Source organism: Geotrypetes seraphini, chromosome 1, assembly GCF_902459505.1.
Source record: "Geotrypetes seraphini chromosome 1, aGeoSer1.1, whole genome shotgun sequence".
NCBI classification, from domain to species: Eukaryota; Metazoa; Chordata; class Amphibia; order Gymnophiona; family Dermophiidae; genus Geotrypetes; species Geotrypetes seraphini.
In genome coordinates, this window is record NC_047084.1 from 376,465,334 (window position 1) to 376,480,678 (window position 15,345).

General features: G+C 41.9%; 2 protein-coding genes across 3 annotated transcripts in view; one reads left to right on the forward strand and one right to left on the reverse strand.

The window, feature by feature from the left end:
- The window catches only part of GTF2E2 (general transcription factor IIE subunit 2), a 139,501-nt gene that overhangs the window by 118,672 nt on the left and 5,484 nt on the right, over window positions 1-15,345 (reverse strand). For both annotated transcript variants that reach the window (XM_033915672.1, XM_033915665.1), the window contains exon 2: window positions 12,293-12,456. In XM_033915672.1, coding sequence (XP_033771563.1) covers window positions 12,293-12,452 — 160 coding nt within the window. In that variant the 5' untranslated portion in view covers window positions 12,453-12,456. The remainder of the gene's footprint in view (window positions 1-12,292; window positions 12,457-15,345) is intronic.
- Window positions 1,362-1,775, forward strand: SMIM18 (small integral membrane protein 18). Its single transcript, XM_033915682.1, has one exon. The coding sequence runs from the start codon at window positions 1,362-1,364 to the stop codon at window positions 1,650-1,652; it is 291 nt and encodes a 96-aa protein (XP_033771573.1). The 3' UTR covers window positions 1,653-1,775.

Genomic DNA, 15,345 nt, shown 5'->3' on the forward strand with positions numbered 1-15,345 from the left:
GTAGGAGATAGAAACATCTGCCCATCCGCAGCATCCACTATATTAAAAAGGGGTCGACTATAAAATAGAATAAATATATTTATATAACTTCTAAGTTTTGCCTCTCCAGCAATATTTTTCATAGTAGAAATTAGATTACATGCTGCCAATACTGGAAAGAATGTTTTCATATAGCCAATTGGTTCCTGGTATATACATTGGGGGGGGGGGGGGAATGGAAACCACCTTTAAGACAAATGTACTAAAGTGTTTATGGTATTCTGCATTTTAATATAACCAAATTTCTTCTTATTGTTCTTTTAAGTCAGACAATAATCCATAGTGTTACATGAGTGGTTTCTAAATTGATCAGGAAAGGCTTCTGCTCTTGATAAAGTATCACCTTTCACCAAAAAACAGCAGCAGCTGCAGGGGCCATGCTCATATATCAGAATGGGATCAAGAAGGGTAGCAAAGGGAGGGAAAAAGTAAAGGGATAGTAGACAGAATGGTCACTCAGCTGATCTTGTACATAAGAAAATGGTGGAAATCAACAGACAAGTTCCAGTCCTCCCTGGTTGTATAGGTAAGTGTCAGTAAGCAGAGTCCTCTGTAGAAAAGGAAATTTGAGAATCACTGTTTTACATCACAAGTGATTGTAGTACAAACTTATACTTTTATTTATTGCATGCAACATTTTTTGGGGTTTTTTTCCAATATTACTGACATTTGAGAAAAATGACATGGATATGTTTATAATAACCTTTATGTTTGAACATTTATCCTATTAGAATGGACATCACTATCCATTAACAAAGGTTGCTACTTCCATATCCTGCTCAAGCAGCCCTGTAACAAAAATCCCCTTGTGTGGGAAACACATCCATACACAAGCTGAAGAAGTGATCCAACATCTGTTCTAGCTTTCCATAGAATTTAAAATTAATACCTCCATTTGTACAGTTTAAGAACAGAGCTCCATGGTACAGGAGACTAATCTGGAAGAGCACAGGGCAGGTCTTGGTTCTCCAATGAATAATGAATTTAAATAAGCGATTCACCAGACACTAGCACCCATTCCAGCTGTCAATACAGTTCAAGCAGCACAGATATGCCCAGCTATAGCTTCTTTCCTACTCTGCTTACAGCCCAGTAAGATTACTTGCCATTTCGGAAGAACCTTCTGGCTACTTGCAAAGGCTGTAACACATTTGGAGAAGTGCTGACCTTCTCATTATAACTGCCCACTTTATGTGCTAACCAGATCCATCATTTATGCTCTTTAAAGTGCTGTTGTTTTTTCAACTTTGTGTCCCCTCAGGCCTTTTTTTTTTTTCTTTTTCCTTGTAGTTTCTTTGTTGACAGCGAGAACATTTGACAACATGGCCTCCTTTTCCTGGAAGAATGAGACATTGGCCCTGTATGAACACCTGAGCTTTGAGGCACAAAAGATCTACCCCTTTCATGATGGTTGGAGCACAGCCTGCTTTGTCATCCTACTTCTCTTCATTACAGCTGTGGTATCGCTCATGCTCCTGGCCTTCCTCTATGAAGCATTCAACTGCTGCTGCTGCATTAAAGACCTGTACGTCAAAGACATGGAGAACCAACCCAACCCTGTCAGGGCCCTGCTTTCCACCATGAAGGAAAGAAAAGGCACAGAAGTGGTATAGTAAATTGCTGCCCTTGGCAAGAAAGTTTGCCCAAAAGACAGAGGACATGAGCTTTGCACATGGACCCCTAAGCATTTAAAAGTTATTAATTTGCTTGCGATGATCTGACTAAAATGGCAAAAAAAGGATTATACTGTACTGCCCTTTTTTTCACTAGGGGTTATATCAATGGTGACTATTTGCTACCTTTCTAACTGATTTTGTTCTATTCGCTTTATGGATAGGGGGATGTGGTGTTCTCTGCACCGAGTCTCAAAATAGACCTATTTCCTTACTCAGCTAAAGTGGCTTTAGTCCTGCACATACCCATGCTAGCACATAGGACTATGTGCTAGCATGGGTATGTGCAGGACTAAAGCCACTTGTTTCACTCTATCATGGACCAGGAGACTGAAATGGATCAGTCCAAGCATGTTTCTTTAGAAAGCTAAAATCTCCCCAAATGTTTAAGCCATGTGGATTCTGCCCCATTTTCTTTTTTTAAAAAAAGGGAAGCTCAAGGAATCAAGAACATTAGAACATAATTTAAGAGGCACACTAGTTTAAACAATTTTTGCTCCTATGTGCTTCCTGCTGAATTTACATTGTACCAGAAGGAACACATTTATTAAACAGAAGTAATGCTACAGTAATGTTTACAGTACCACAGCTTAATGTTTTTTGTGCTGGCAAATATTTCAATATTTTTGATGTAATTATACGATATAGAACACTAACCCCCTGTTTTACTAAGGTGTGCTAACTGATTAGCGAGCGCTAAAGACTAACGCGTCCATAGAGTACAGCACCTTGGTAAAACAGGGCCTAAGTGTGGCATGCGATGCACATAAATGTCCAAAAGGAGGAGAAAAGACCTCAAAGAACCCCCCCAGAATCCAATCAATAGAAAGACACCAGTTTGGAGTACTATCACTGGTCAAAACCTCCTGTTTGGATGATAATTATTTTTTAGAAAAATTTTTTCAAATTTATATTAATTTATAATTTTTGATTTAAATATTTTAAATATTTTTCAATAACATATTTTCTCCCATCTTTGATAAAGAGACAGAGCTGGCAACCAAACAAAAATGATCCATTAACAAAGCTGGATGTGATATGCTGTAAAAGCAAATTAATAAGCACTTATCTTTCAAACCCAACGGAGGCCAAAACCGTTTCATGCTAATAGGCTTCTTCAGGGAAAGTGCTGCAAAATGGTCAATACCAATGCCAGATAATGAAAGGTTGCACGATCATATGCAAAATGAAAGAAAAATAATGTAGTGCATCGTAGCAAATCCTAAGGATATCAAAGATGATACATTTCACCATTTCAAATGTTAAAAAATGAAAAGAAACAGCGAACACAACTTACTTGTTGACGCAGTCGCCCTGGGCTTGCTCTCCCGATATTTACAAAATGGCGTCTGTATTTAAACAAGACACCAACATCATGGCTGACCAATCAACTGACAAATAAATGCAGACGTCATCAGGACCGCCATTTTAAGGGAAATTTATAAACCCTGTCTGACGTATAGAATGACTAGGGTACACTGCCTGATGTATGTGGGAGACTGTGTAAGGGAGATGACTGAAAAAATGTTATTTATTTTAAATCAAAAATTAATATAAATTTGAAAAAAATTTTCTAAAAAATAATTATCATCCAAACAGGAGGTTTTGACCAGTGATAGTACTCCAAACCAGTAACTTTCTATTGACTGGACTCCGGGGGTTCTTTGAGGTCTTTTCACCTCCTTTTGGATATTTATGTGCATCACATGCTACACTTAGGCCCCGATTCTGCAAAGTGCATCCCAATTGTAGGCAGCTGTAGGCGTCCTACAGCTATCTAATCAGTCAATCAGGAAGCACATTTTCTAAAAAAAATGCTATCCAGGCAGGCTGCCTATATTGAAGATGCCTCCGGGAGCCTAGGGATGCCCGCCTAAGCTAAGTTAGGCCGGGGGGGGGGGGGGGGAGGGCGGACGTCGAGGACAGGAGGGCCTGGGATCCCTCCTGCCCGTACTGTGGTGGGGGTAGGGGGGGTCGCCTGGGCCAGGAGGGCTTGGGCTCCCTCTTGCCCCGATATCGTCGGGAGGGGGCGGGTCACGGGTGCCTGGGGCAAGAGGGCTTGGGCTCCCTCTTGCCCCGATGTTATCGGGGGGGGGGGGTTTGCGGCTTCAACGGGGCAAGAGGGCTTGGACTCCCTCTTGCCCCGATGTTATCGGGGGGGTCGCGGCTTCAACGGGGCAAGAGAGCTTGGACTCCCTCTTGCCCCGATATCGTCGGGAGGGGGCGGGTCGTGGTTTGACATGGCAGGAGGGCTTGGGCACCCTCCTGCCTGGATCGTTGTTGGGGGGGGGGGAGGATTCTGTAACCGGTGTTGTTTTTGACAGACACCGGTTACAGAATCCAGCTTTTAGGCGAAGGACTGGCTCCTCCACCTAAAAGCCCTTCTGTTGGACGTTTTTGGCTTAAGCATGTTTTTGTTTCATTATTGCTGAAAAGTGTAGACGTCGTGTGGGGGTACTTTTAGACGTAGTGGAGATTGGGCGTTTAGGCAGAGGAAGGCCATAATCAAAACATGGACGTATGTTTTGGTTATGGACACTTTCCCTGCTTCTGGGTTGAACGTTTAAGGACTTAGGCCAAAAGGGGACTTAGACATTTTTTTTTATTTTGCCCCTCAACGAGTTTAAAAAGCATTACCTCAAAATAAGATGTTTTTAAAAAATAAAAAATTCTTACGACTCATTTATACATAGCTCTACTAACAACAGGAAATCAGGAAACACTAACACAAAATTCTCTAACTGAAAAGATGCAGAAAAACAGCTTCCTTTCATAGGTGACCAGACATTTACGCGGAAACTGAAGGTAAAACAAGGTTCTAAGAGCTAACACACTAGACTTTAACTCTAGAAATGCCTTCCCATGTAACTGAGCAATTACTGAGTACCGTATTTTCAAAATAGTCTTCTCTATCTCAGCATGTGATGCAACTAGCAAGATAGCACAAGTTGTAATATTTTCCTGGGAAGACTCAAGAAATGCAATCATTGCTAATCTACTGAAGCAATATGGTCCAAGCTCTCTTCTTCACCCTTACCTACTCTAATCCTGCTAACTAAGGGCTCCTTTTACTAAGGTGGGCTAGCATTTTTAGCGCACGAAGCAGATTAGCGTGCGCTAACACCGTACTACATGGCTAGAACTAATGCCAGCTCAATGATGGCATTAGCGTCTAGCGCACGCTATTCTGCGCGTTAAAGCCCTAACGCAGCTTAGTAAAAGGAGCCCTAAATACAAGGGTCATGGATTTGATATACTGGCTTTCTGATGTACAAATCAAAGGTGATTTACATTTATTATATGCAGGTACTTTCTCTGTCCCTAGTGGACTCAATCTACAAGGCCCTTTTACGAAGCTGCATTAAAGTGCTAGCGTGTGTTTACCCCAGCTTAAAACGATTTATCTGCAGCAAGTTGCAAATTAGGCATGCTAAAAAATATTCTAAAATTTTTGTTGGAGAAGGCATGCCTGAAGAGTGGGTATTCCTGCACCACTCAGCACAGCTACATTACTGTGTGCTAACTGGTTAGGGCCTTTACTAGCTAAAAAACAGGTTTATAAGCGCATCACCATTAATACAAAAACTGGAAAATCAGCCATTTTACTGCTATAGTAAACATGGCCTTGGTGCACAGAGAAAAAACCTCACACATGGGTGCTCTAAGGCCACTTTTTACCGCAGCTTAGTAAAGTATTTGTACCTGAGACAATAGAGAGTTAAGTGACTTGGCCTAAATCACATTAAGACAAAATGGGAATTGAACTCAATTCCCCGGGTTCTTAGCTCACTGTACTAACCATTAGGCTACTTCTTTACATATACTAGATCACATAACATCTGCCTAAGAAGACGTCAAAACCTCTAGATATTTCCTAAACAAGGAGGTCAAACAAATCAAAGTACAATAATCTTAAATTCCTTGTACTAATAGCTTACTGGTCCATAATCAAGCTTTCATACTAGAGGGAGTGTGGGTTCAGGGCTTAGAGGATGTGGCTCATGATGGGTTGGAGGGGGAAGATTTGGGGGTCACTTTTAGGGGGAGGGGCATTCTGATTTGAGGAAAGGCCTTAAATCGCCAACTGTTTAAAGTCTGTGCCAAGCCTGTCTGTACTGTGACCTGATGGATAAAGCTGTGTGCAAGATGGCTTGCAGGCAATGTTAATCCTTTAACATGGAGTCAGCAACCTGCAATATAGAGATACCGCAGACTAATAACTTCCATGGTAAATGAAGGTGCAGTAAAAGGTCACCTGATATCGCAACTTGTTAACTCCACTCCCCCATCCCCCAAATACTTAAAGAATAGTTTCACAGAAAGAGAATTGCGAATGATACCCAGACAAATCTGAGTTAAAGAGGAACAGAGATCTGATCAACTGCAAGAGATAATGGTAAGTCTGACAAAGGTGCCCTACTAAAGACAAAAATTTCTTTCTTAGCTAGATTTATTGCTAAATCATTTGAAGACATCCAATCCTGAATTTTCTAAAGGCAGGACTCTGCCCTAAATAAAGCATCACGCAAACTACCCTTAATGAAGGAAAAAAGCTGTACATTATCTGCATATAAATCTGTAATACACATCAAGCTCTTTCAGCAAACCACAGATAGGCAGCATTGCAGCATTTAGAAACCTCTACTGCGGCTTAGTAAAAGAGGGCCTAAATAAACCAACAAACTAAATAAATACAAAAAAAATAAACAGTTGAAAATATGATACCATTTCATTGGACTAAATACACTTTTCAATTAGCTTCCAAAGGCCAAACTCCTTCCTCAGGTCAGAACAGTCTGTCAAAAAGGTATTAAAATTAGTCCAAGAAAAAGATAATAAATAAAAATAAAAAATAAGGTGTTAAACATTTATTAACACAGATACTACACTACTTTATCTTAGATGGAAAATAAAATTATTTTTCTATCATTACTTTATTTCAATTTTGTTGGTCCCAGTCTCTGGTATCTGCTTTCCTCGTTTCCTCTTAACTTTCCTGACAGGATTTCTTGTTCATTTGTCGTTTCTCTCTCCTCCTTTTCCTTTCAGCTTTCTTTATTTTCTGCCTCTATCTAGATTAAATTCTTTTACCGTCCAATGCTCAATTCCCCTCTTTTCACTGTCTACCTATAGCTTGCCACATCTTTCCCTCACTCCTGCTCTCCTATTTCACTTCCTCTTATTCCCCCAGGACCTTAAAAACTCTATCCTGTTCCTCATCTTCTCTCTTTCTTTACCCCCTTCTTCCTCTTTCTATACCCCTTTCATTCAGCACATGCCCTTTTTTCCCATTCAGCATCTGCTCCCCTCTCTCCCCCTACCCCACATCCACCGTCATCTGCTTCCCTCTCTCCACCCCCACCACACAACCACCAACGTCTGCTCCCCTCTCTCCCTTCCCCACCCATATCCACCGGCGTCTGCCCTGTAGCATCCCCACCACTGCTTCTGCTTTCCTGAAGCAGCAACAAACAGACCAGCTGCGAGACCTTCCCATACATATCTGTCGCTGCTGGCTTTGCCCTGGAAGAAGTGATTTCAGAGGGGTGGGTTGGCAGCCGTGGATCTATATGGGAAGGTACCACAACTGCTCTTTTTCAGTTTGCCTTTGCAACTGTTGCTGCAGGAAAGCAGCAGCAGCGTCAGAAAGTGGGAGAGTGGTGCAGGAGGGAGAAGGTGATGGTCCCGAACCCACCAGCTGCGCGGTGGGGCTGAATAGCTGTACAGTCACTGGAGTAGGCCTCTTTCAATGGAAAGGAGGCTTAGAAATGATGCGTTATAGGTGGTTCACAGTCATAAGCGTGAGAGACAAACCTGCGCCGACATTCGAGAGCGGACAATTGAGCGCAAGACTTCAGCGTGTCGCTCTAAAAGCTTATTTTAAAAGGCTCTGATGGGTGTGGGGAGGGGGGAACCCCCCCACTTTACTTAATACTTTTGGCGCTGCTGTTGGGGGTGGTTTTAGGGGTTGTAACCCCCCCATTATACAGAAAACCTAACTTTTCCACGAAAAAATAGGTAAAAAGTTAAGTTTTCTGTATAATGTTGAGGGTCACACCCCCCACACGGCAGTGCAAACAGTATTAAGTAAAGTAGGAGGGTTCCCCCCCCCCCCACTCCCCATCAGAGCCCTTTAAAATAAGCTTTTAGACCGGCGCTGAAGTCTTGCACTCAATTGTCCGCTCTCAAATGTTGGCACGCGTTTGTCTCGCACACTTTTGTCCCGTTACCATTATGGATAAAGGGAGTAGACTCTGAGGTAGTCTAAGGAAATATTTATTTCCAGAAAAGATGTTATATGCATGAAACAACCACCCAGTGGATGTGGAGGACACACAAACAGAATCAGAATTCAAAAAAGCATGGAATAAGGACCAATGATTCTGATGAAGTGGAATGGAGTGTAGTTGGGCTTACTGGGTGGCTGCATCTACTGTTATGTTTCTCCGTTTCTGGAAAACAGTGCATGGATGTCAGTCTCTTCCTGAAAGCCATCTTACATCTAGGAATCTAGGTTGACATAACATAACAATGTGCTTATTAACCGCGTAACCGTAAGTTCAACGCGGTGTACAAAAAGTTATTAACAGTGAACAGAATCTACCATAATCTAGAAAATAGAATAGATTAGTTAACCCAAGTATTTAGAAAAAAGATAAGTCTTCAACTGTGTTCTAAAATGTGTATAAGAATGAGCTGTAAGCAACAATGATCAAAATTCTTTGTCTTAAGAAGCTGCCTAGAATGCTAAAGTGTGATTGAGAAGTTTCTTACTTTTGCAACCTTGTACAGTTAGCGTTAAGCATATGGTTAGCACGCACTAAAATGTTTAGCGCACCTTTGTAAAAGGTTTCTTGGGTTCATGGTTTTTAAGCAAAGGTGCTTATAAGTACTAACATGTGGCTCTTCCAGGTTATACACTTCACACTGAAGACACCACTCAATAAATATTTGTTTAAATTCATTATATCACGTTCCAATCGGAGTTTAATGCTTTCTATGTTTTATATTGGGGGGGGGGGGGGGTTATAATTTCACTTGTGAGTTATTCCACCATCGGGTTGCTTTTGTTGTGGATATTAAAATGACAAGTTGTTTTCCACAAAACAGCAAGTTAATCAGCAAATAAAGAAGATACGAGTGATCTTTTGGGGATTACAACCAATTAGAAACTGAATTTTTAAAAAAACAAATAAAACCCATATACTCTTACTCAATTCTGGTCCTCGAGGTCCAAAGGCAGGCCAGGTTTTCAGGATATCCACAATGAATATGCATACGAGAGATCTGCATGCACCGCCTCCTTGGTATGCAAACCTCTCTCATGCAAATTCATTATACATATCCTGAAAACCTAGCTTGCAAATCGAGTAGCTTTGCTCTGTGAACTCAAGGCACCTTTCATAGGAATGAGGGGGTGGGTAGAGTGAGCATGTTAATGAATATATGCAAAGAATGTGTGAGCAGGCTGTGTGAGTAACTGAAGGATGCTCAAGTGTCAGAGCAGCAATTAATGTGTGCAAATGAATGACTTTGCATGTACAGGTGAGCATGTGCAGGGTGGTAGAGGTGAATTACGGTAGTAGTAGCTCAGGGTGAGTTACATTCAGGTCACACTGTTTTACCCCACATTCACTCCTTCTAATTATTTCCCGTTTCATTTCAACAGAAATCACCTTCCTGCTTTTTTTAGAAGCCATGATATATAAAAAATATTGAGTTTATCTTAAAAGGACGACTGTATACAGTGAGAGAGGGCAGTTAAGCGCAGTGACTAACGACTGCCTGCAGTGTCTGCGCGGAAGGATGCAATACATCGGCAGCTCGGGCGACTTCGTTGTGTGAAACGAAGTTCGTTGTGTGAAACGAAGTTCGTTGTGTGAAGTTCGTTGTGTGAAACGAAGTTCGTTGTGTGAAACGAAGTTCGTTGTGTGAAGTTCGTTGTGTGAAACGAAGTTCGTTGTGTGAATCAAGACATGAAGTTCGTTGTGTGCAGCGTTCGTTGTGCGAGGCACCACTACAATCTAGGTTAAACGTAGAAACATGACGGCAGATAAAGGCCAAATGGCCCTAGTCTGCCACAGTAACCATTATCTCTTTCTCTCTCCGAGAGATCCCACGGGCTTATCCCAGGCCATTTTGAATTCAGACACAGTCTCTGTTTCCACCACCTCTTTTGGGAGACTATTCCATGCATCTACCACCCTTTCTGTAAAAAAGTATTTCCTCAGATTACTCCGGAGCCTATCACCTCTTAACTTCATCCTATGCCCTCTCATTGCAGAGCTTCCTGTCAAATGAAAGAGACTCGACTCGTGCACATTTATATTTACATTTATGTAGGTATTTAAACGGTGACGGGATAATTGCGCACCAGAGCGCCGACAATCGAGCGCTGACAATTCGGCACAAGAAAGAAGCGCGCCGCGGGAAAACTTAGTTTTAAAGAGCTCTGACGGGGTGTGTGGGGGGAACCCCCCACTTTACTGCATAGTGTTCGTGCTGCTGTTGGGGGGGGGGGGTGCAACCCCTTCCACATTATAGAGAAAACGGAACTTTTCCAGAAAAAAAAAAATCAGAAAAAGTTCAATTTTCTCTATAATGGAGGGTTCCAACCCCCTAACCCCCACCCCCAACAGCAGCGCGAACACTATACAGTAAAGTGTGTGTGGGGGGGTCCCCACTCACACCTCGCTTCGGAGCTCTTTAAAACTAAGTTTTTCCGTGGCGCGCTTCTTTCTTGCGCCAAATTGTCAGCGCTCGATTGTTGGCGCGCTGGTGTCTCGTGTGTGACTGACTATGAACCATTTAAATGACTCTATCTGAGGCAATAAACCTTTTGGGACCGAGGGCTACACTGGACCTTTCATAATCACTGAAAAAGCTGAGGATTTTGCAGAGCAGAGGGGAGGAGTACCTCTCCCAAAAAATGTATCTCCTCTTACCTCTTGTCCTACAGTCTCATGTAGTTTGAGGACCCCCTGGCTCAAAGAATAACAGACTTATTTTCCCCAACATGATGGAACATGATGCTGAATATGCACATGCCCTCTTCTACCCCACCTCCTTAGTCTTCAACTTGCTTTTGCCTCCAAAATTACAAATGATACCTCTATTGTATCCTGCCCCATTCTGACTAAACTTCTTATCTCTAGCAGAGGCAGGGATAAGGCAAAGGGACAGTACAAGCTGTGGCAATGCAGACTAGAAGAAAACATTGGGGGGAGGCGTTAAAGTGACTTGTTCAAGATCACAAAGACAAGTAGGATTTGATCCCTGACTTCCCTGGTTTAAGCCCACTATTCTACCTTTGGGCTACCTTTCTACTTCAAAATCAGCACTCGTCATCCCTCTCTGCCCTCCCCCCCCCCACACCAACATCCTTTTCTTCCCCATTATTATATGGCTTTTTTCTCTCTTTTTACTCTCTTACCCATTACCTTGTATACCTCTAGTCAAGCCAGAAATACTTGCTTCACTTGAAAGCCACATGAATAGATTTTATTTTTGACATTATTTACCTCTCCTACAATTTCAGAAAAATAAAAATCTTAATTCACTGCTCATATTGCCACTTTCCTTTTTTTCATCTATAAATCCTAAAGGAAATGTTCTCCAGGCCATCCCCCTTCTCTTCAGGCCTCTGCTGCTAAAAGGCAAAAAAAAACTTTACTGGGGAATGCTGAATTTGTCCCTGCAGCTTGTAAAAGAGCAGTATTAGCTAGGGAAACCACCCATCCCTTGCCGTTCCTCCAAAAAGTTCATCTTTGGACAGAAAACAAGGGAGGGATATCCTCTCCCAGTACTGATCTTTTATGGGCAATGAAAAGAGGCATGGGATCTCTCAGTAGTGTTTACTTTTCAGGCAGAAACCAGAAAAGAAAGGATGGTCTCATAATGTTGTTTACAGGTAGGAAGGATCGGGAGAGAAAAAAATGGCTGCAGCCTTTCCTCCTTATCACCTGACAGAAGCCCGAGACCTCCTACCTCACCACTAAATTCTTTCAGGCTCGCATAAGGTTCAACATGGCTTCTATCTTCCAATTTCTTTCTTCATCCTACCTACAGATCTGGCTGTGCAAGTACAAAAAAAAAAAAAACAACAACCCAAAACTATGCATATAGATGAATGGACGGTCCCTCAGTACTAATTGGTATCATCTGATGTGAACATGCCTGAAAGAAAAGAAACTAACCTTTTATAGTTTAGAGAAGTTAATAGAAAGAATTTAAAAATGGGACAAATCTGCAATAAGCAATGGTGATCTCAAACCCCACTTTTTATCCAGTTAATCACATGGAAGGAGGAGGGAAGAATTACTGATCTGCTATCACATAATGGAATTCTACAGCTCAATTAATTAATGCAAAAATTACAAGTCCTAAACAATCATGCTCATTTTTCTACCCCTTGATTTCCTGAGGTATTATTACCTACATCAGGGCTTAAGGTTTAGGTCTGATCACAAACTGATCTGTATTTACATTTTTTGGGTCTGATCAAGTACCAGCTTTCTTCTTTGGGGATTTTTTTTACTTTGCCTCTGACTTGCTGCCTGTGTCTGCACAGCATCACTGACCTGAAGGCTGCTTCAAGCCAGATGTTCCACCCTGTTCAAATTTAGCTTTTTTCTTTTTAGAAGACTCAGAAGAGGTCAGAGCAGGGCGCCTTTCCACAGCTGGTGTAGAGAGCGCTCGTTTCTTAAACAGCTCACGGTCTCTCAGCAAGGCTGGATCCATAATTCTGTTAAAAGCCAAGAAACAAAATGGAACAGAAAATCAATTTAAGCAAGTCACTTAAAAAAAAAAAAAAGGAAAAATCCTGAATGAATGCGTCTCAGTAATATGTGCTATTAATACTAGATAGATAAGATAGATATTTGGAGAGCACTACCAAGTGGAAAGCTCTTGGTTTAATCCTCAATGATCACAGCCCCTTTTGGGAAGAGTTGTGGATACTGATTGCTTATGGGCAAGTCCCAAGAAAATGAGTCAAATAAATTTAAACCAAATTTTATAAAAGATATAATTTGAGGTGTTGCAGTCCTGAATATCTCTGATGTTGCTGTAGTAACGGTGTATGCCAAAATATTTAAACACAGTCAGGCCCACAAAAAAAAGGCAATCTTCTTTTTAGCAACACTCCAAATATTCAACCTACATTAATCAATCTGCTCCTTTATCAAGCTAAAACATAGTTCTTCATGATACATAATACAGTGTGTTCAGAAGGTTTCTGTGCACTTAAGATATGTTACATAGATTTGCTCATCAGTATCGAAGTTGCCATGGAAGTGTGATGCTGTTATGTGGCATGTCACTGTCAAACAGCGGTTGAAGTGCAATACTGGAAAAGTGTTCAGTTGCTTAAATCAGTTTTTACTTACTATGGTTCTTTCAACTGAGGAAAATGTTTTTCTTTTATAGGTGCACAGCGACTTTCTGAACACACTGTATTTAATAAATATTAAAGAAATATTAAAGAAAGATTCCAGCCAATGTTACGCCCATCTTTAAAAAGGGATCGAGAGGTGACCCGGGGAACTACAAACCAGTAAGTCTGACCTCGGTTCCGGGGAAAATGGCGGAAGCGCTGATAAAAGATAGCATCAAGGAGCATCTAGAGAGGCATAAACTTATGAAAACAAGCCAACATGGCTTCTGCAAGGGAAGATCGTGCCTGACGAACCTATTGCACTTCTTCAAAGGAATTAACAAACGGATGGACAAAGGGGACTCCATAGACATTGTATACTTAGACTTCCAAAAAGCCTTTGACAAGGTACCCCATGAACGCCTACTTCGGAAACTAAAGAACCATGGGGTGAAAGGAGACGTACACAGATGGATCAGGAATTGGTTGGTGGGCAGAAAGCAGAGGGTAGGAGTGAAAGACCACTACTCGGACTGGAGGAAAGTCACGAGTGGTGTTCCGTAGGGGTCGGTGCTTGGACCACTGCTATTCAATGTATTTATAAATGATCTAGAAAAAGGGACGAAGAGCGAAGTAATAAAATTCGCAGATGACACCAAGCTATTCAATGGGACTAGGACTAAAGAGGACTGCGAAGATTTACAAAGGGACCTAAACAAACCTAGGGGAGTGGGCAACGAGATGGCAGATGAAGTTCAATGTAGAGAAATGCAAAGTCTTACAAGTAGGAAACAGAAACCTGAGGTACAGCTACACAATGGGAGGGCTATTATTGAGTGAGAGTTTCCAAGAAAGGGACTTGGGAGTAATAGTGGAATGGCAATGAAGCCATCGGCACAATGCGCAGCGACTGCTAAGAAAGCAAATAGAATGCTAGGAATAATACAAAGGATAAAGAAACTGCCAGAACAAAATATAAATTCAACTGACCTACAAGAAACAAACAAGATATAAAAAAACACTGACAAACTTTCCCGTACTGGCCTTAGTTCTATACTTAATATTATTTTCTGATTCTAGATCCTCTGTGTTCATCCCACCCTTCTTTGAACTCAATGCTCCCCCATGCCTGGAATCGAAGATCGGCATCTACTACCAACCCCCAGGGCAGTCCGAAGAAATTGACGGAGAAATGACGGATGAGAATAAACGCAACTGCAAGGGAGGCAACGCAGTTATCATGGGTGACTTCAACTATCCAGGAATAGACTGGAACCTAGGCACTTCCGGCTACATTAGAGAGACCAAGTTCTTGGATGCTGTATGCGATTGCTTCCTGGAACAACTTGTCAAGGAAAACACTAGAGGAAATGCAATTCTGGACTTAATTCTAAATGGCCTACAAGGACCGGCACAAGATGTAGAAGTAGAAGGGACGCTGGGAAACAGCGATCACAATATGATCCACTTCGATCTGGACGCAGGGGAGAAACATCAGTCCAAAACGACAGCCACGGCACGAAGAGATGAGACTCATGGTAGGGAAGAATATTAAGAAGAGGAAGCACTGTAAAAACGCTAGAGCAAGCTTGGTCCCTTTTTAAGGACACAGTCACCGAGGCGCAAAATCTATATATGCCTCATATCAACAATGGATCAAAGAGGAAAAAGAACAAAGAACCGGCATGGCTCACTGTAGAGGTGAAGGAAGCGATAAGAGACAAGAAAACTTTGTTTAAGGAATGGAAAAGGTCAAAACTGGACGAAAACTGGAACAAGCACAAACATCAACGCAGGTGCCATAAGGCGGTAAAAGGGGCCAAAAGAGACTACGAGGAAAAAATAGCCAAGGAGGCGAAGAACTTCAAGCCGTTTTTTTTATATATTAAGGGGAAAACGACCGTTGGGACCGTTGGATGACCATGGAATAAAGGGAGCGCTAAAGGAGGACAAAGCAATCACCGACAAACTGAACACATTTTTGGCGTCTGTATTTACTGGTACACAGTATACTGGAACCCATCAGGCTATATGCTGGAAATGAAGACAGAAAGCTGACAGGATTTACGGTCAGTCTAGAGGAGGTGTGTAGGCAGATTGATAGCTTGAGTGATAAATCCCCGGGACCGGATGGTAACCATCCGAGGGTCATCAAGGAACTGAAAAGGACCATAGCTGAACTGCTTCAACTAATAGCCAATCTGTCGATCAAATTGGGAAAGATTCCAGAAGACTGGAAGGTGGCAAATGTTACGCCGA